The 20,143-nt window shown below is 56.4% G+C and overlaps 1 protein-coding gene across 1 annotated transcript; it reads left to right on the plus strand.

Annotated features, from left to right (window-relative positions):
* Positions 1 to 1,014: 1,014 nt before the first annotated feature.
* On the plus strand, positions 1,015 to 19,531 carry NTRK1 (neurotrophic receptor tyrosine kinase 1). The gene is made up of 17 exons (XM_027976575.3): positions 1,015 to 1,321; positions 4,567 to 4,641; positions 4,899 to 4,970; positions 6,570 to 6,638; positions 7,364 to 7,509; positions 7,739 to 7,881; positions 10,357 to 10,489; positions 12,036 to 12,362; positions 12,764 to 12,781; positions 12,955 to 13,007; positions 13,283 to 13,385; positions 13,881 to 14,027; positions 14,340 to 14,470; positions 14,677 to 14,849; positions 17,091 to 17,331; positions 17,697 to 17,855; positions 19,132 to 19,531. Exons 1-17 carry the CDS (start codon positions 1,032 to 1,034, stop codon positions 19,315 to 19,317), a joined length of 2,466 nt encoding a protein of 821 aa, XP_027832376.2. The 5' UTR covers positions 1,015 to 1,031; the 3' UTR covers positions 19,318 to 19,531.
* Positions 19,532 to 20,143: the final 612 nt, after the last annotated feature.

Here is a 20,143-nt window from a genome sequence, read left to right on the forward strand (position 1 = left end):
CGGAGGGCTTCCTTCGTGGGTTCCTTTAGAGTCCCTCCCCCAGGACTCCTCTTCCTTCCCCTTTCCCAGGCATGAGGCCCGCGGGGTGAAGGGGCTGGGACCCGTCCTCTGGCTGGTGCTAGGGACCAGGGGCTTTCCGGGTGCACGGCCTCCCTGGACCGACGTGTCCCCAGCTCCGCCCGCGGGCGGCTCCCGAGTCCGAGGAGCTAAGAGAAGATCTATTAATTTCTCCGCGCAGAAATCGATGCTCTTGTCAGAGCGGCGATCGATGCCTGCCCAGCCCAGCTTGGCCCTACCCTGCCTGAGGGCCAGTGCTGGCTGGCCCGGGTCAGTGGCTGACGCTGGGTCGCCAGGCGCAGCCCAGTGAGGGGCTGCAGACTGCGCCCCCACCCACCCAACTCCGGAGGAGCTCACCCCTTGCGCGCGGGCCGCCAGCGCCACCCTGTGGTCTCTCCTGGAAATCGGCGTCTCCGTTCCCGAGTCTCCATTCTCCGGCTGTTTGGGGGCGACATCATCCCTTTCTGTCTCTTCTCTTTTTCCTTCTCCAGCTCCTGCGTTTGGTTTCTTGGGAGTCCCTCCCCATTTCTTTCTAGGGTTTAGGGAGTATTTCCCCTAATTTATCCCAAGTGACATGCACACTTCCTCAGGTACGCGCACCATGCGTAGTGAGATCTGAGGCCGGGGGCTGGCTAGGATGACCTGGGCTACCACGGTTTCCAAGCTCAGTCATCTCCCCTCCCAGCTAAATGCAGCGGCTTTAGGCTGGGAAAAATAATGTATCAACTTCCCATAGCCCCATTCCCAGCAGACACCTCTGAGGCTTTCTGAGGCTGCCCCTCCGCATCTACTGGAGCTGGGGGACCTTGGGGGAGTAGGCTGGAGCAGGGGGCCTCGAAAAAGGGTTGGGGCAGAGTTCGCGACTTAGAAGAGGAGAGGGCGGGGTTGGAGACAGAAGGGGCGGGGCGAGGCCGGGCGGGGGCCTCTGGCTCCGCCCTTTCCTGGCGGCTGGTCTTTAACACCGCCCAGCGCACATGTCGGGGGAGGCCTGGCAGCGGCAGCTGCAAGCGCACAGACGGCTGCCCGGCCGCGGCGAGGCGGGCGCCGTCGCGATGCTACGAGGCGGACGGGGCGGGCAACCTGGCGGGCACCTCCGGGCTACAGGGCCGGGAAGCCTGCTGGCCTGGTTGATGCTGGCATCTGCGGGCGCTGCATCCTGCCCCGATGTCTGCTGCCCCCACGGCCCTTCGGGGCTGCGCTGCACCCGGCCGGGGGCCCTGGATAACCTCCGCCACCTGCCAGGCACCGAGAACCTGACGGAGCTGTGAGTGTCTGGCGAGCCAGGGGGCGCGGGGACAGGCGGGCATGGCCGTGCCCCGTGGGCGCGGACTCACCGCTTGCGTGCTATATCAGGAGGAGCGGGTGCGGCGGGAGACTGATAACACAAGCCAGTCTCGGCTGTGCCTTGGTTTTCCTCTGCTGCCCTGACAGCCTCCGCAGTTACTGCCTAGATGCTGGGCTTAGGGCAGCTTAGGTGCTAGCTTCGAGGAGAGGAAGGGGGGCTCTCTGTGGACCAGATCCGAGAGAGCCCAGCCTTCTAGAAATAGCTTCCTGGAGCTCAGCCAGGAGCCCACCCTCTGCCCTATACAGAAGGCGGTTATCTGCAGAGAACATTCCCCACCCCCAGTATGGTACCTTTACCATTTTCCTTTCCCAGGGATAAATCCTCCCGTACCCCCTTCCTTGTCATGACCAGGCAAAGTCAGCTGTTCTCTCTTGAATTGGAAATTGAACTGAAATAGGTGGGAGGCGCTGAGGGGCCATAGCTTGGTGGTTGAGCTCTCCTCTCCCCATTTCCACCATCTCTCCTCCCCACCACAGCTTGATTTGGAGGTAGGAAATGAGAGCCCCTCCAAGCTCCCCTCTCCCATCCCCATCTCCTTCACCACCCTTTTCTCCCTACTTTGGATAGGGAGACAGTGCCCTTGCTGAGAGATTCTCCTCCCTTCCAGATCTGAAACTGGGAGGAATCTTCAACATTTGCAGTGCTCTGACATCCTGCATTAATTGGTCACAAAATACTCAAGTACTTTTTAGCAACTGGTGAAACTTATGGGAGTATTCTATAATAATTGGCTTAGAGATACTCAAGTATCATATGATGGTGCCTGGAAAATACTTGAGTATTCTATGTGGCTGGTGGGGCCAGCTAGACTTCTAGAAGAAGAAAGGACCTGCTAGAATATCCTCCTCCTATTAGGCCTGGGGTTAGACAGTGGGCAAGGAACCCTGGCCTCATGCAGTAATAGGCTGAAAGGTATCTGTGGCAGGGGCTATCAATGTCTGGAAGTGACTTGAGCAGCCTACGATAATTGGCACTGAGTTACTCGGGTATCTTGTGGTAATTAACGGGAAGGTACTCCATCTTGCTCCCTAATGGCCCTAGGGAGGCCGGGAGGAGAGATGGCCTTGTCTTGGTCTGGACCTAGGTTTCTGCATGATGGGAGGGAGGCCCGAAGTCCAGACTGCCACCCCCAGTCCTGTGCATTTATCACTCTGGGTCTGCAAAGCAGGGTCCAGGCTTTGGAATGGTCCCCATCAGCACTCTCTTTTCTTGATTCCCTTTCAAGCCCCTTGTGGGTCCAGCAGGGGGGAAGTGGGAGTGGGGAGTGTGGGCAGGTCGGGGCCGGGGGGCTGGAAGCCATGCAGGGTGTGAGTGGAGCTGCCCCTCTGGGTGGGGCAGCAGTCTAACCCCTGCCTCCATCTGCAAGGTCCCCTCCTCCTCCTTCACCCGCAGAGCTAACGAGGAGATAATGGACTCGAATAGACAGATTGATTATGAATCCGAACGAATGAGGCAGCTTTGAGCACGCTTCCTGACAGTTTGCACACGCTCGGCCACCCTACCTTCTCACTCCCTCCCCGGGTCCCTCACCCACTCCTGAGGTCCCTACACCTCTAGGCTCTCTTGGCAGGAGCTGGGGGGTGAGTGGGTAGGACAGGGACCAACTCTCAGAGTCACTGGAATTCACTCCCTAGACCTCAGGGGACTGATGACCTGACACCTGGGTGTCCTGCAGGGGCCAAGTCTGGGAAGGGCAGGCAGTGTGTGTATGTGCGAGGAGTGGTCATTCAGGCTGGCCCTGGTTCCCACAGGCTGAGGAAGCACAGGGTAGAGGGAGAGAGTTCTGAGAACAGGCAGTGAGTCAGGAGCCCCTGTGTGTGTGCGGCAGGGGTGGGGGGCATTGTGGGGGGACACGACGTGGCCCTGCAAGGGCAGCTGACTTCTCAGGAACTCCCTGGTGTGTGAGATCCAGAAGCTGGGCAGGGCCCCAGGGCAGCAGAAATCCCCCAGCCCCGCATGCCTGCTTTTACTTCTTTCTTTCTCTCCCCACTGTCTTGCTTTCTCTGGCTCTCTCTGCTTATCTCTCTGTCTCCCTTTGCTTATCAGTCTTTCTTCTCGTCTGTCTCTGTCTCTCTGCCAGTCTCTTCCTGTCAGTTCCTCTTCCTAGGTGTCTCTGTTTTGCTATCTCTTTGTTTTTCTGCACAACCCGCGCCACCACCCCCACCCCCAGCCTTCCCATTGCTCTCTCACTGTGTGAGACGGCCAGTCGATGCCTCTTCACATCCCCAACTCTGACTCCCTTCTCTCATGGCCCCTTTCTCCTCTCTGGGGCAGGGAGGGGCTCAAGGGGTCCTTGACTGACAGCCTGTATGCCTGTCACTTGCTTTGCTGAAAGATGCCAGGGTGGGGGGCGGAGAATGGAGGGGTTTATACTTGAGTCTGGGGAGGGGCCAGTGGCTTTGAGGGGGAGAGGGTGGCATGTGTGTGTGTGTGTGTATGTGTGTGTGCGTGTGCCCTCGAACACATGCCCAGTAGTATGGGTGAGCCCAGACAGTGGTCTCTGAGCGGGTGTGTTTAGGAGAGCGTATTTTCATGGCCCCAGGCCTTCCTTTGTGCTGGGTGGGGCAGTGGCAGTGATGAGCGCAGGCCCCTTGTGGAAGTGAGTGTTTGAGCATGACCCCCCATTGTTGAGCATGTGCAGGAGAGGCTCTGTGTTTAAAAGCAGGACGCCAGGCTGCGAATGGACTCATGTGTGTCTATGCATGTGAATAATGCCCACACATTCTCACATGCATGTACATCATGTACATGTGTGCGCATGCGTGAGCTATGTGGCTATGTGTGTCTGTATGGGAGAGTGTAAGCGTGCGCATGGGGACATCTGTGGGTTCACGCATGCATATGCTGGTGTGTGTGAGGAGGTGCATCTCTGTGTATGTCTTTACACATCTGTGTGTGTGTGCTTGAATGTGTGAGAGCATGCATGTGTGATAGTGTGAGGATGCAGGCATGGGACTGTGCGACTGTGTGAGGCCGTGGGTCTCTGTGCGTATGTGGATGGGTGTGTGTGGGCCTGCCTGTGCATGGTTACATGTGTAAACAGGTCTCTGTGTGACTGGATGCCTGTGGGTGCATGTGGTTGGGAGGGAGGGAGGGAGGCCGGTGAGTGTGGGGACTCGAGTGTGGGCCTGGGCCCTTGTGATTCCCATCCCCTCTCCCCACAGCTACATCGAGAACCAGCAGCATCTGCAGCAGCTGAAGCCCAGTGACCTGAGGGGCCTGGGGGAACTGAGGAAACTGTGAGGGGCTCCGCACAGGGCCTGGGGGACCAGAGGGTCAGGGAGGGTGCTAGGCCCAAGGGCGTGAGGGGCCTGGGCAGACCGGGGTGGCTGAGGACTGAGGGGCTGGCTGGCCAGAGAGCTTGGTGGCCTCGGGTCCAGGGTTGCCGAGGAGGTATTTGAGGCTCAGCACTAGAGACTGGGGGGCTGGCATGGGCGGAGAGCAGGAGCCCAGGTAACTGCTCCCCTCAGTGTCGACCCTGCTGTGCCCTCCCTAGCACCATCGTGAAGAGCGGTCTCCGTTCTGTGGCGCCAGATGCCTTCCATTTCACTCCGCGGCTCAGTCGACTGTGAGTGACCGGGGCTGGGCAGGGCGGGCTGGGGAGACACCTAGGCTTGGGCGGCTAATGGGCTTGGCCCTCCCCAGGGCACTGTTCTGAGGACGGCCCCAGCCTGGTTAGGGAAGTCATCCCACCCACTCTCCTGGGCCTTTTTCTCATCCACTTCAGGGATGGTGATCCTCTCAGCTCTTGCCCCTGCCAACTAGAAGGTCCTTCTTGCTGTCTCGCTTCCATGCTTCATGCTGCAGGACACTTCTCATAGGTGTCTGCCTCGGTTTTCTTCCCAGGGTTCAGATACACGCAGTCCAAAGAGGGCAAGGATCAGGAGCGAGCGGGACCCTGGGTTCTGACTAGGACTCTGTCTCCCAACCATTTCCTGACCTCTGGGATGTCCTGGGAGCTGGGGGATCAGATCAGTCACTTGGCACACTCCCCTGGGGGTCACAGGCACCCCTTTTGTAGAGAAGGGGCGTGTGCGAGAGAGACCTCCAAAGGCAAGACCCTTAGAGTCCCTGGTAAATCATCCCCTGGCCTCCTGAGGGTAGAAGTTCAGCTCCTCCTTCGCACCTGGGGCAGGTGGGGAGATGGGAAGTGTGGTGGGAGCCTCTGACTCACGGAGTTGTGCTGGGGACTTGAAACCCTTGTGTCCTGTGATTCAACAACAGTGACAGGATAAGGTGATGTTACCTCCCTGACTAGGTGTGGGGGCTTCAGTTAAAAATGCTTACTCAGTGACACCTCACAATATTTATTGTCAGTGAATCCTCACCATTAGCCTGGTGAGAGAGGTAGCGTCATCCCCATTTTGTAGATGAGGATTCAGAGAACCAGCCAGGTTAAGTTTCTGGGCTGAGGTCATATAACTGCAAGCGGCAGGACAGAAGTACACTCAGCTCTGCCTGGCGTTAAAATGGGTCTTGCTGATGACCCCTGTGTAGTGGCTACTCTCCAGCTCAGCCCCCGCAAACCAAAAGACAGCCAGGCAACGAGAAGGGTCAGGGCAGGCCCCTCAGAAGCAGAGGGTCGCAGGTATGGGAGCTCCAGAGTCCTGGAGCCGGCCCCTCGCTGAAAAACTCATTTTCTCTGTCTCTGCAGCTAGGCGCTGGGGGCCTGGGGTCCCTTTCCTTAGTCCTTGAGGAGGGGAAGGAAGGAGGCGTGGGGAGGGGGCCTGAGGAAGGACTCTGAGTTCCAAGGCATCCGGCAGAGGGCAAGCGAGTGTGGGAGCCCATCCTCCCCTCCTCCGCTGGCCCGGTCCTGGGCTCAGTGGGAGCACAGATGGAGCCCCTGCCCCCAGCTGGGGCCTCAGCACTTTGCCAGCTGGGGCCAAGGGTGGGGGAGGGGGAGCGGCTGTTCCTTCAGACCCCCTCCTCCCTGGGGTCTGGGAGGGGGTTAAGTGGGGTTAACCCTTGTTGTCCCAGGGAGAAGATGGGACTCAAAGAGCCTAACCAGTCCCCCCACCCAAGGCCTCGCCCACGGGCTACTTGTGGTTGTGGCCAGGGTGGGGGAGCCAGATGTCAGCTTCCTCCTGGCTCCTCCCCTCGCTCACACTGGGTCAGACCGAGGTCGGGTCACTCAAGGGGTCTGTCTGCTCTGTCTCAACTCCTGCAGGAATCTCTCCTTCAACGCTCTGGAGTCTCTCTCCTGGAAAACGGTCCAGGGCCTCTCCTTACAGGAACTGTGAGTGTGGGAGCTTCCAGGGGCAAGGGCAGCAAGTGTGTGAGTGTGTGTGTGTTCTGTGTGGGCCCTCGAGTGTGAAGGTATGTCACTGTGTCTGTATGGAACTGTTGGCGGGGGGCAGGGGGTTCTCTGTGGGGATGGCATGTTTGGCTGTCCATATGCATGTCTGGGAACCAACCCCCCTCCCCGCATCAAAGCAAAGGCTGGGGGTCCCTGCAGCCACTGAGGGGATTATTGCCCTGGGCACATTTGGGGTGGGGGTGGGGGTGTGGAGAACTGTGTGTTCTCAGGGCCGGGGGCTGGCACAGTTCTCTGGGCCTGTGCACAAGGGCATATCTGCCCACATTCCTAGCACACCAAGCTCGTGGGGTGGGTGGACAGCAGTGGGATGTGTTTGGTGGGCACCTGAGGCCTTTGGGTCACTCCAGAAAGCAGTGAGTGCCCTTCCCTCCTTGCCACCCTACTCAGAGCCCTCACCTGGCTTGCCACCCTGGGGAGCCTGGGTGGGGCAATTCTGTATAGCCTGTAGCTGGCTGTCTTTGATTTTGGACATTCTGTTTCTTTCAATGTCTCGTGAAAGGGGGTCCATGAGAGGAACTTCTCCCATGTCCCCCCTCCTTCACCTCTAGACAGTCCACCCCGCTATCTAACTGCACTCCCTCTTGCTGTAGAACTTCCTCACATCTGCCCTTCCCCTGACTCTCTCTTCCCCTCACACCCACCAGAGTCCTGTCGGGGAACCCCCTGCACTGTTCCTGTGCCCTGCTCTGGCTGCAGCGCTGGGAGGAGGAGGGGCGGGGAGGAGTGCGGGAACAGAAGCTCCTGTGTCCCGGGCAGGGGCCCCTTGCCCTCATGTCCAACGCCAGCTGCGGTAGGTGCTGCAGGTGGTGTGAGGGGCTAGGAAAGAGGGCACACCTGGGGAGAGGGCATTGGGCAGGGCTCAGGGGGCGAGCCCCGAAGGGGGGACTGGGGGAGAGAGCTGGGGGAAACTGAAGGTTGAGGGGCAAGGGGCAGGGTCACTGGGGAGGGTGGGGGGAGGATCAGTGTCCCCAGGCAGGATTCGGAGGCCTCTCCCAGCTCTAACACCCCTCGGGCACCAGGTGAGCCCACGCTGAAGATCCAGATGTCCAATGCCTCTGTGGATGTGGGGGCCGACGTGTGGCTGCAGTGCCAGGTGGAGGGGCAGGACTTGGAGCAGGCTGGCTGGATCCTCACGGAGGTGGACGGGTCAGCCACAGTGATGGTGAGAAGCCCTCCACTGTCCCCGCCCCCATGCCCCACCTCCTGATGCACCCAAGCACAGGGAACAAAGGCAGGGAAAGAGAGATAGCAAATAAGAAGCACATAAAGGATGAGAGATGGACCGAGATGGTTTAGACCCTTGGGACTCAGGCTTGTGCTGTTGGGTAGCTACAGGCACACCACATGCCCTCAGGGCAGACCTTGGTCCAGCAGGGACCCCAGGCTCCACTGATCAGCTAGAGCTTAGGTCCCCACTCTGGGAAGATATGCTGGCTGCAAAGAGAGAGGGTCACAGAGCCCTCCCATATTGGAGCTGACCCGGGGAACCCAACACACCAGCTCTCCAATCCGCCTTTCTAGATAAGGACACTGAGGACCAAGGAGAGGGAGCAACATTTGTGGTCCTATACCCAGGCCAGTTCTTCAGGCCCTTCCAGTCATTTTCTAGAGAATCCAGAAGCAGCATCTTCCTGGGTGTGTGATGAGCGTATTAGTAAGGGAGACACAGTTCTGGTTTCAGCTCTCTCACTAATTAATCCTTGGAGTGACTTTTGGAAAAATCCCCCAATCCGCCTGCATTTTGGGTTTCTTATCTGTCAGCTGAGGAGATGGACATGATGGCCTTCAGGTGTTCTGCCTGCCTCTGGGCACTTGCTGGCCTCTAGCTCTCTTATCCAGTTTGGGCATCTTCCCAGATCCTGCCCTTTGTCCTTAGGCTGGCAACAGGCAGCCAAGAGTAGCCATAACTGACTCAGGAGGTTTCACGGACAAGGACAGCAGGGGTTGACATTGGGCTGGCCCCGCGTGGGTGGACACACAGAGTCCAGTCCCTGGAAGGAGTCAGGCCAGTGAAAGCAGCGTGTGGTGTCTAGTTTGGAGGCCCTCGCTTTGGAAAGGCAATCAACCCCAGAATTGCTGGTGGTCCCCTGGGCTTCCCAAATGGCTCAGTGGTAAAGAATCCACCTGCCAAGCAGGAGACGCGGATTCAATCCCTGCGTCTGGAAGATCCCCTGGAGAATGGAATGACAACCCCCTCCAGTACTCTTGCCTAAGAAATCCCACGGACAGAGGGGGGCCTGGCGGGCTACAGTCCACAGGGTCGCAAAGAGCCAGACGTAGTGACTAAACAGCAGCAACCTGGAGCAACACTGAAGGAGGGACCGCTGGAGTCCTGAGCAGGAGGTCTAGACACGGAAGGGGGACAGTGACCACCGAGGAGCCCCACCTGCCCCATAGATCAGAGCCTCTAAGGTTGAGTAACGGAACAGTGGACAAGGCAGAAGCAAGAGGCTAGCCAGGACCATCAGTGGAGAGACCTTTGCTAAGCTATATGTTTGGAGAAATTCCAGATTTTTGCTGTTCTCTTTGGGAGCTTCACTTCTGTCTTCTAGAGGCATCCTGTAGAAAAGCCATCCCCTAGCTTAAATAGAGGGGGGTGGGGAGGCTGGTCCCCATCAGGTTACCATCAGGAGAGTGGCAGAACAGCTCAAAGGGAAGAGTTCATGGGATACCATATTCCAGGGTGACTTAGAGGAGATGGAACAGCCGAGAGAAGCTTAGGGCAGGGCTTCCCCTTCAAGTGGCTGAAACTCAGGGCTTGCACAAGAGGCTGGACAGCTCTTCTGGAGTCTTTGAACTCACATATTCCAATTGAAGCCCAGAGAAACTTCACCTTCCCTGGCATTTATTCAAGGGATTCCACATTCACGAAATTTCCAGAAAAATCAGATTTGCCCACTACTTCACTTATTTTCACCATTTTATGAAAATAGCTTTCTAAAAATGTCGAAAGATCATTTTGTCTACCTCCTTGGTTTACAAAATAAGAAAATCTTCGTTCAGCAAGATTAAAAATTGTCTTAGGACCATATAACCTCCATGGTGTCTCAGGAAGAGAATCTGAATCTGAGTCAATCTTTCGATGATGATTCAGAACCAAGTCACTTAGCTTCTCTCTAACTTCACCCTCTTTTTCCATCTGCCGAAGGTATTCATCACAGTTCTACTGTTGCTTCTAACTGCTGCCCTGTTATCAGCATCATCTCTTTGTTTCTGATTTTCCTTGGGCTGAGACTAAATTTCTTAGAATTATGTGTTAAACAAGAATGAGTAGGTGGTGAGGTCCTAGCTGGTTTTCCAGTTGGTTGTGTACATTTGTATACTTGGGATTTGTGACATGTATTCAGCTGTTCAGATGGGTGGCTTTATGGTTTGGGAGACTTTGCGCCTATTTTGAGGTTACTGGTTGTGTTCTGGATTTTTCAGATCATTGAATCAGTGATCCAGGAGAAGGTGTAAACAGGCTCTGAAGGAGGGCCATTCTCTGCCACACTCTCTCCCACACCTCTTCCCTTCCCGTCCCTCCCTTTCTTTTCCACCTGGAGTCAGAGGGGTTCCCCAAAGACATCAGCTCTGCCCCTCCAGCCCCAAGCCAGCTGAAGCTCTTCTTGATTTTCCCCTCTTTTCCCTGACCCAGCAATCTGGGAGTCTGCCGTCCTTGGGGCTGACCCTGGCCAATGTCACCAGTGACCTCAATAGGAAGAATGTGACGTGCTGGGCGGAGAATGATGTGGGCCGGGCTGAAGTCTCCGTCCAAGTCAATGTCTCCTGTGAGTGCCAGTGACTGCCTCTGCAGCCACCCCGTCCCTGCTTCCCTGAAAAGAGGATGTGAGGGTCGGGGGCTACAGGAAAGGGGCGGGATGTATGTGCGTCCACAGCTGCTCCCTCCCAGCTGTTTCCAGATTCCCATGAACTGATCCTTTGAGGGAAGTCCTGGGGGCTCGTCAAGGCCAGAGGGATGGAGAGGGATTTCTTTTTGGCCCCCTGCCCAAGTCTTGCTACCTGAGGCCCTCAACACCAGCTACATCCATTCTCTCCGCTCCCTTGTATTTCTTCACGTTCATTCCTCTGCAGGACTTTTGCCCTACTTCCTAGTTTTAAAAGAAATTCTCCATGCACGTTTCTCTTTAGGCTCACTGCCTAATTTCTCTAGGTCTACCAACAAATTATTTAAAATCTACATTGTATAAATTTTTCTTCTTTTCTTGGGAAACATATTATACGTAGATATGTACATTAAACATATACACTTTAAACAATAATTCAGCTTACAGACACTTCAGAAGATACCCCCTTCTCCCCATTCAGAACCCCATCCTTCTCCTCCACCCCATTCTGACCTTTGTGACAATCATCTCCTTGCTTTTAAAAATAATTTTACACACATATGCTTCCCTATCAGCATGGTTGAGTTTTGTCTGATCCTATATATTATAGAAATGGAATCATACCTCATATATTACTTTGTGTCTCATTTCTTCTGTTCTACATTATATTTGTAAGACTCATTCATGTTAACTGGAGTAACAGTTAGTTCATTCATTTCACTGCTGAATAGTATGCCACTGTATGAATGCTGGCTGGAATTCCAGTGTCAGCAGTGTGTATATAGGCTCCTCTGTCCATGGGATTCTCCAGGCGAGAATACTGGAGTGGGTTGCCATTTCCTTCTCCAGGGGATCTTCCCAACCCAGGGATCGAACCTGTATCTCTTACATCTCCTGCGCTGGCAGGTGGATTCTCTAGCAGTAGTGCTTCACCCAGTGCTTGTCCACTGAGAAACCCTGTGTGTGTGTGTATACACACACACACACACATATATATGTGTATATATACTTTTTTCTATTATTGAAGGTCTTTTACTTCTTTCAGGTTGGGCCTATTTTAAACCCATATCTTTTTCCAAAAAGTTAAAAAATTATATATATATATATATATATATATATATATATATTTGCTTGTTTGATCTTTTAGGCCCCTTCCACATCCCCTTAAGCTTGACTGCACTAAATTTTTCTGGATTCCCTCGTCCCAAAGACTCCATGTCTAATTTCCATAAGCTGGAACCTTACTTCTCTAGGACTGTTACTTATTTGCTTTAAACCCACCACTTAAATTCTTTAAGCTTCTGAATGTATACACCCGCTGCCTGACTTTATTTAAGACTTGCTGTCAGCTTTCTTCCAAACATCTCTCCTTGTGAATTTCTGGGAGCCCGCTGACCAGTCTCTCCTAGGCCTGCCCCCTTTGGACTGCCCACCCTCCGCCTCCCCGGGACACCTCCCGACTCTCACCGCCACCCCCTCCGGCCCACAGTCCCGGCCAGCGTGCATCTGCAGCCCGCCGTGGAGCAGCACCACTGGTGCATCCCCTTCTCGGTGGACGGGCAGCCGGCGCCCTCTCTGCGCTGGCTCTTCAATGGCTCCGCGCTCAACGAGACCAGCTTCATCTTCACCGAGTTCCTGGAGCTGGCGGCCAACGAGACGGTGCGCCACGGCTGCCTGCGCCTCAACCAGCCCACCCACGTCAACAACGGCAACTACACGCTGCTGGCGACCAACCCGCTGGGCCGGGCCGCCGCTTGGGTCATGGCTGCCTTCATGGACAACCCTTTCGAATTCAACCCTGAGGACCCCATTCCTGGTGTGAGGGCCACCCTGAACCCTGCTCCCGCTCCCTGGGCCCCAGCTGGGTGCAGATCCAGGTATCCGTGGAGGCCTGGCCCACTTCCCACTGAGATCCTGACCCTGGAAGCTGGAGGGCCTGGTCCCAGATGGAAAGTAGCCTGGAGTTCTGGTGTCCAGCTCTGTGCTGGCTTCCTCGCCCCAGCCTGCCCCAGCCCCAGGAGTCCTGCACCCCTGAATTATTCCATTCACTAGGGCTGGCTGAAGAGAGAGCCATGAACCAGGGCATCCCTGGCCCAGCTGGAGCAACTCCGCCTCCCCCTCCCACTCCCACCCACAAAGGGATGAGTCCAGAGGGGGAAGGGGACTCACTGCTCTTTTCCTCCATGTGATCGCTCTCTCTCCTCCCTCCTGCTGCAGTCTCCTTCTCGCCAGTGGGTGAGTAGCCCAGGCCAGAGGGCAGGTTCTTTCTGGTCCCTGGAGCTGGGAGCTACCGCTGGGGCAGGGGGCACAGTTAACCTGACCCTTGAGGGTTCAGCTGGGGCCAGGGTGGGGAGTCTGTGGAGGAGATACAACCTGTGACAAAGCCTTTCTACCCTGTGTCCCCACAGACACCAACAGCACTTCCGGAGACCCAGTGGAGAAGGATGAGACTCCTTTTGGGGTGAGCATGGGAAGGGAAGCTTGGCCGGGACTTAGGACAGGAGGCTGGGCTGGAGGCTCTTCTGTATGTCACTTCCAGTCAGAGCACAGAGAGCACTAGAGGCTGGCCTGAGCTCCATCAGCACCTTCACAGCCAGGACTCGGGGGCTGGGGGGAGGAGAAGGCAGGTGTGGGGGCCTGGCTCTGGGCATCTAAGCAGGATGGAGAATTAGTTGACTAGTGGGGAGCTCTGAGGGCTCAGGATGACCCCTAGATCCAACCACCCCATACCCCCAGGTCTCGATGGCTGTGGGCCTGGCCGTTTTTGCCTGCCTCTTCCTTTCTACAACATTTCTTGTGCTCAACAAATGTGGACGCAGGAACAAGTTTGGGATCAACCGTGAGTAGAGGGGCTGCGGAGGGGCCGTCAGTCTGTCTCCCTGGCTTTATTTCCTCCTGGTTCTTCCCGACTCTGTCCTCTGTGTGGGGGCCTGGGCACACATGGGGTTCTAGAGAGTGGGTATTTGGGATATATGAGGACGCGTGAGTGTGAGTGTGTCGGTGCTGAAGCCAGGGTAGTTTCAGAAGTAGCGGCTGCTAATTGGTGGCTGGATTGTAGTCAAACGCTAAGTGGATCTGGGAGGTCTGAGCTCTGCGGGGGGGCAGTGGGGGAGTTCTCTGGTGGCCCGCGGGGCCTGGGATTGGACAGGAGCCAGAAGGAGAATGGCTGGAGTGCCTCCCCTTCCCCCTGCGACTGTCTTGCCTCCTAGCTCCTCGGTTCTTCCCTTCTTCCCGTGCAAGTTAGGAGGTGGGGTTACCTGGCACCCTGCAAGCTGGCAGGAGCCAGGGTGTGTGCTTGGGCTGTGACCCCTCCACATGACTGTGTCCTTCCCAGGCCCTGCTGTGCTGGCTCCAGAGGATGGATTGGCCATGTCCTTGCATTTCATGACTCTGGGTGGCAGCTCCTTGTCTCCCACCGAGGGCAAAGGCTCTGGGCTCCAAGGCCACATCATTGAGAACCCACAATACTTCAGTGATGCCTGTGAGGGGCTGGGTCAAGGGTGGGGGCGAGCCTGTGTGTGTTTGTACATGTGTGTGCATGTGCAGAGGTTCTTGTGTGTCATTGCCTTTGCCCACCCCATGCCTGAACAAGCCTTTCCTCCCAGCCCCCCACTACCCACATCCCCATCACATCATGGGACTTGGTGAAGGCTCACTTTCAGTGTGACCCTCCCTCTTGCTGGGCACCCCCTGTGCCAAGCACAACCCAGCGGGACAGTCCTGTCCTTGCCCCTGTCCCATCCCTCTTCCAAGACTGGGGATCTTGGCTGATCCTGCAAGCCCCCCCTCCCAGGTGTTCATCACATCAAGCGCCGAGATATTGTGCTCAAGTGGGAGCTAGGTGAGGGTGCCTTTGGGAAGGTCTTCCTTGCCGAGTGCCACAACCTACTGCCCGAGAAGGACAAGATGCTAGTGGCCGTCAAGGTAAGACCCTGGCCACGAAGTATTGGTGGTCCAGGGCCCACCTCCCAGGGCACTGTCATGCCAGGACAGGGTGCTCAAGATGGGGGAGAGGGGAGAGGCTGGGACCTGGCCTAGTTCACGACTTGGGGGTGGATGCTAGGTCAGCTGGGATGTGGGGTGGTCAAGACTGGGCCCCGATCCAGGGATGTCGGACCCCTACCATCCAGGCACTGAAGGAGGTGTCTGAGAGCGCCCGGCAGGACTTCCAGCGCGAGGCCGAGCTGCTCACCATGCTTCAACACCAGCACATCGTGCGCTTCTTCGGTGTCTGCACTGAGGGCCGCCCGCTGCTCATGGTCTTTGAATACATGCGGCATGGTGACCTCAACCGCTTCCTCCGGTACGAGGGCCCGCCCGGCCCTGGCTCTGGCCCCTGGCCCATGGCCTGTCCTCCCTTCCCTACAAGCACATCCTGGCTTGTCTGCTGAACTGTGGGGAGAACACCAGGAAGGAGCAGGAAGGCACAGCTCCTGTCCCCAAGGAGCTCTGAGGCAGATGAGTGGATGTGGGGAGAGTCCGTGTGGAGAGCAGAGTCACTGTCAGGGAGACTGCATTAGCGGAAGCCATGAGCTGAAGCTGCAGGATGGCTGGGCTTTGCGGAGTGAGTGCGTGCACTTGTGTGAGGCGCACAGAAGCCGGTTCCCTAGGAGGGGCAATGTGGATCACGCTGATAACAGCAATAACAAACACTTATCAGGCACTTGCCATGTTCCAGGTGCTATGTTACATATTTTACAATTCACTTGTGACTGTATGTGCTTTTACCTATATATCTGTAATAATCTAAATGGATATTTATTTTTCATAGTTACCTAACATATATGGCAATTTATACTTGAGGGAAATTCCCCCAAATTTCCTTTCTTTGGCTTGAGATAGAACAACTCTGATAGGTTTAATAACTTAAATTTCTAGAAATGTACCCATTTCTCAGATGAGGCTTAGAGAGGTCCAGTGACTTGCCCAAAGACACGCAGGTAACAAATGATCCAGATGTATGATGGTCACGTGTTCCATTTGCTGAACTCTTCTCTGACAAGGTGGACACCACCCCCACCTCCGCCCCTGAGGTCGGAGCAGGATGGAGCAGAAAGGGCCAGGGTTTGGGATCAACTGTGACTTGTTAACTGAGCCTTCCTTGCCAACTAGCTTCCCTCTCTGGCCTCAGTTTCCCCACCAGTAAGAGAGACAACGGGGGACTGTGGTTTTGAATGTGTGTCTTTATACAGTTGATGGTTGTGATTTGGTCTCTAAACATCCCTACTGAGAGTGCTGGGTCATTCAGGTAGCCAGGCTGCAGAATTCAGCTGGAAAAGACCTCAGAGTCTGAGCTTATCTTGAGGATGGGGAGGAGCCCCGGGAGGATGTGGAGCAGGAGGGAGGTAAGGTCAGATCTGAGGTTATGTGTGGAGGTGGATTGGCTCAGAGGAATCCAGGTCAAGAGGAGGCCAGAAAGAAGCCCTTCCCCTTGCTCACCAGACATGGTGTGGGCTCCCTGCTAGGGACTGGATATCAGCGAGGACCCATCTGGGGCCCAGGATGTGGGGAGAGCAGCTTTATATGGTAGACAGCACACGAGGAAACCAGAGGAGGGACTCATGAAAGCTCCTAGATGAGTCTGGAAGACTTCCCCAGGAGGGGCCGTCTGCCTCTCCTTGCCCCTGGGTTTCTATCTCTGCCTGGTGCACTGGGCCTCCTTTCCCAGCCACATAACCCACTCATGTCTCCCATCCCTTGGAGTGGTTTATCAGCCTCCCTTCCTAAGGGCTTGAGTCTCTGTTTAGATGACTCTTCTTCTAGGAAGCCTTCCCTAACTTCTTCCATCCCTACCCTGAGTGCCCCCAGGCGCCCCTCACACTGCACTGCTGTAGCCCGTCTATTTGCCTCCTACCCTCCACTGTGGCTCTGGTGCCTGGCACACTGGAGGTGTTTACCAAATGTCTGGAATAAATGAAGAAACAAATGGATGAGGAGAAAGTTGGCCAGTAGGAAAAGGGCAATACTGACAAAACCACCAGCTCAGACAGCCTCAGAAGAAGGAATATTTGGGGGATGGTCTGGAGGGGTAGGTGTGGGGAGGAGGAGGGCATCCTGGAAGCCGTGGGAAGGAAGGCAGATCCCACAGGAATGGCTGAATACTAAGGGCAAAGGTGAGCAAGACAGAAATGGAGGACTCCCGGGTTTCAGGCTCACAGCCTGGGTGAGGGATATTCCCTTCCATGAGGCAGGGCCACACCTGGGGGAGGATGCTGAGCATCTTGGCAGGGGTTTAGTCGGACATGTAGCTGGGCAAGAGGTGTAGGAGCCAGTGGGCAGCTAGATGCTGAGGCTGGAGTTTAAGGTGGCTGCCTGAGAGGAAGGCATGCACTTGGGAAATGTGGCACTAGTGTATGCTCTGGAGGTGGGCACGCCAGCCGGCCCCCATCCGAGCCCCTCCAGACACCTGCGTCCCCTGTTCTCTCCTTCCTACCTTCCCTGAGTCCCTCCCCCATTTCCCCCAGCTCCTCCCCACCCCCACTCTCAGGCTCCTCCGAGGTTGCGTCCTCCTAGCCCATCCCTTCTCCCTCACTCTTTCACGAAGGTCCCACGGGCCTGATGCCAAGCTGCTGGCTGGCGGGGAGGACGTGGCTCCGGGACCCCTGGGCCTGGGGCAGCTGCTGGCCGTGGCTAGCCAGGTCGCTGCGGGAATGGTGTACCTGGCAGGCCTGCACTTCGTGCATCGGGACCTGGCCACACGCAACTGCCTGGTGGGTCAGGGACTAGTGGTTAAGATCGGCGATTTCGGCATGAGCCGGGATATCTACAGCACCGACTACTACCGCGTAAGGGTCTTTCATCCCAAACCCTCTCCCGGCCTCCAAACGGTAGACACGCGTGGCCGCGTACCCCAGAGGGCTTGCCCTTACTGGCCACGCCGTCCTCTTCCTCGGGCGGTATGGGGTCTGAGACTCTCCGATTCTGGTTTTTTAACCCTCCTCCTACTCCCTTGGCCTTCAGTGGAGGAGGGTCTGTCTCCACTGTCCCGGACGGACACGGCACCATCGGTTTTTCCCTCTTAGCCCTGGGAGGGAGAGCCGCTTCTATTTATTTTTAATAACGGGGCGGGGGGCGGGTCTGCGCCGGGAGAGGCTGTCGGCGGGGCGGGCGCCCCCTGGAGGTGACGCGGCGTCCGCCGGCCCGCCGGCAGGTGGGAGGCCGCACCATGCTGCCCATTCGCTGGATGCCGCCCGAGAGCATCCTCTACCGCAAGTTCACCACCGAGAGCGACGTGTGGAGCTTCGGCGTGGTGCTCTGGGAGATCTTCACCTACGGCAAGCAACCCTGGTACCAGCTCTCCAACACCGAGGTCAGTACCGCTCCGCAGGTCGCTCCCTGCCGGCCACCCCTTCCCTGTCCCTTTGGGTTCCTGTTTTGGGGAATTCTGTCCCCTTCTGCCCCTCGTCCCACCGCCGCCGGCACTCAGCCGGCATCCTGCCAGCCCTTCTCCCTCCATCCCAACCCTATTCTCGGACACCTTTTCCTATTTTAACCGGCTCCTGGGAGAACCTCAAAGCACTTTACAAATGGAGCCCACATCCCCATCCCTCGCTGCATTTTGTAGACCTAGTAGGCATTATCGGAGTGAAAGGGAGAGGCGTGGAAAGAGGAACATAGCCCGGGCGCGCCTGACATTGCAGCAGGAAGGCTGGAGGTTAGACTGTAAGAAGGACAGTCCCCGCCTCCCCTAGCCCCCTGGATTGGACACAGCCAGAGCAGGCCCCAGGTGTTCCCTCTCCCAGAGCAGCTCCCCTCACCCGCTCCTTGGCTCGCAGCTGTCAGTTTCCATTTCTCCTCCTAATGCAGTCTGCTCCCTGGAGGCTGGTGGGGTGGGGGAGAGGGTTATAGATTTTAATTTTCTCAAGCACTGAGAGAAGGAATGGAATTAGTGCCGTCCATAACCCAAGTCCTCTAATGGGGAGGGAGGGAAGAAGCGGGGGATGAAGAGGCTCCAGGCCCTTCAACCGTCTCCCTGCCACATTCTCTCCTTTGGATCCGTCAGCTTCTCCAGCAGTTCTTCCTGGAGCCACGCTTTGAATGTTCCCGCTGCAGTGTCTTGTCAGAGGAGCTAGGTCCCCACAGAGTGGTACCTACAGAAGAGGGAAAAAGTGGCCTTGCCCTCTACCTTAAAATGCAAGAGATCCACTTTTCAAATCCTTTACCTGCAACCCTGCTCTATTTTCTTTTTGCCCTCTGGAGCTGAGAGATGGAGAACCCTTCCCTTCTTCCAGTCAGACCTCAACACTTAGCTGATGGATTTGGCAAATATCTTGGCCCCTCTCCTTCCTCAACCCACCTGGCAAGTCTTCTGAGGGTCTGATTCCAGCCCTTTGGGATGCAATTCTACCTTAGTCCAGCCTCCGCAGGGTCTATCTAGCTCTAATCCCTGTCACTGCTCAGAGTCGGAGTGGAAAGGAATCTTAGGCTTCACTGCCTCCTTTTAAACTATTGGGTGCCATGAGGCCCAGACATACTGTATGGCCTGCCTTGGGAGCCTCAGTGAGGCAGAGGCAGTGCTGGGTCTGGCCTCACTCTCCTGCCCCTAGCCCAGTGTGCCCTCTCCTCTCTTCCTCTGGTGGCCCTAGGCGATAGAGTGCATCACGCAGGGACGTGAGCTGGAGCGGCCGCGTGCCTGCCCGCCGGAGGTCTACGCCATTATGCGGGGCTGCTGGCAGCGGGAGCCCCAACAACGCCACAGCATCAAGGAAGTGCATGCCCGGCTGCAAGCCCTGGCCCAGGCCCCTCCTGTCTACTTGGATGTCCTGGGCTAGGAGGCTGGCCCAGGGCCTGGGGCTGGGTAACCAAATGCGGAGTACTGCAGCCTGCCCTCAGCAACTGCCATGGTTCCCAGCGGCCCCAGGGTGATCTCAAAGCATCTAACTCACCCTCAGCATGCGGGAGGGGACAGGTGGGGTCTGGGAGTGCAGGATGTTCCTGCTTCTCTAGGCAGGGTTCCGTCATAGCAATTATATTTATTATCCCTTGGTTGTGTCTCTTGCCAGTTCTTGGGATGACATCCTTCTGGGAGGGGGTTATTGGGGTCCAGGGAAGGGGATGACTCTGTGGGATCTCCCCTGAGCTGGTGAACCCCAGCCGCCCGCCCCTGCCACATGCAGCTGTCACCTCTGTCTTGGGGCTGTGGTTTGCCTCCTGGCACCATGACCATCTTGTCTGTGTGGTGGTGAAGGAGCCTTGGCTCAAGTTTCTTAGACCTTCAGACCCCAATTGCCTGTCTCTGTATTTCATTCAGGAGGGCTGCAGTGGGAGGGATTGAAGTTAGGTGGACAGGATGGAAGCGTTGCTGGGGTGAGTCTTCCTTGTACTGGAGTTCCCAGAACAGAGCAAGCACACAATACAAGAAATGGCTGAGAAAGAAGGAGAGGTGGGGAGAGCCTGCATATATGGGTGCATGTATGCACGTGTGTGTACGTGTGGCTGGGACAGGAAAGGAGGAGGGTAGAGGGGTGGCTGAGGGAAGCAGGACCCCTTCTTCCTTCCGCTTTGTCAAGCCTTTTGGCTCTAAGTGCTTTGAGGTCTGTTCCTGGAGGGCAGGGATTGAGCAAGGTGGCTATTTCCTAAGGACCAGGTGGGCCATCT

This window comes from Ovis aries, chromosome 1 (assembly GCF_016772045.2).
Source record: "Ovis aries strain OAR_USU_Benz2616 breed Rambouillet chromosome 1, ARS-UI_Ramb_v3.0, whole genome shotgun sequence".
Lineage (NCBI taxonomy): Eukaryota > Metazoa > Chordata > Mammalia > Artiodactyla > Bovidae > Ovis > Ovis aries.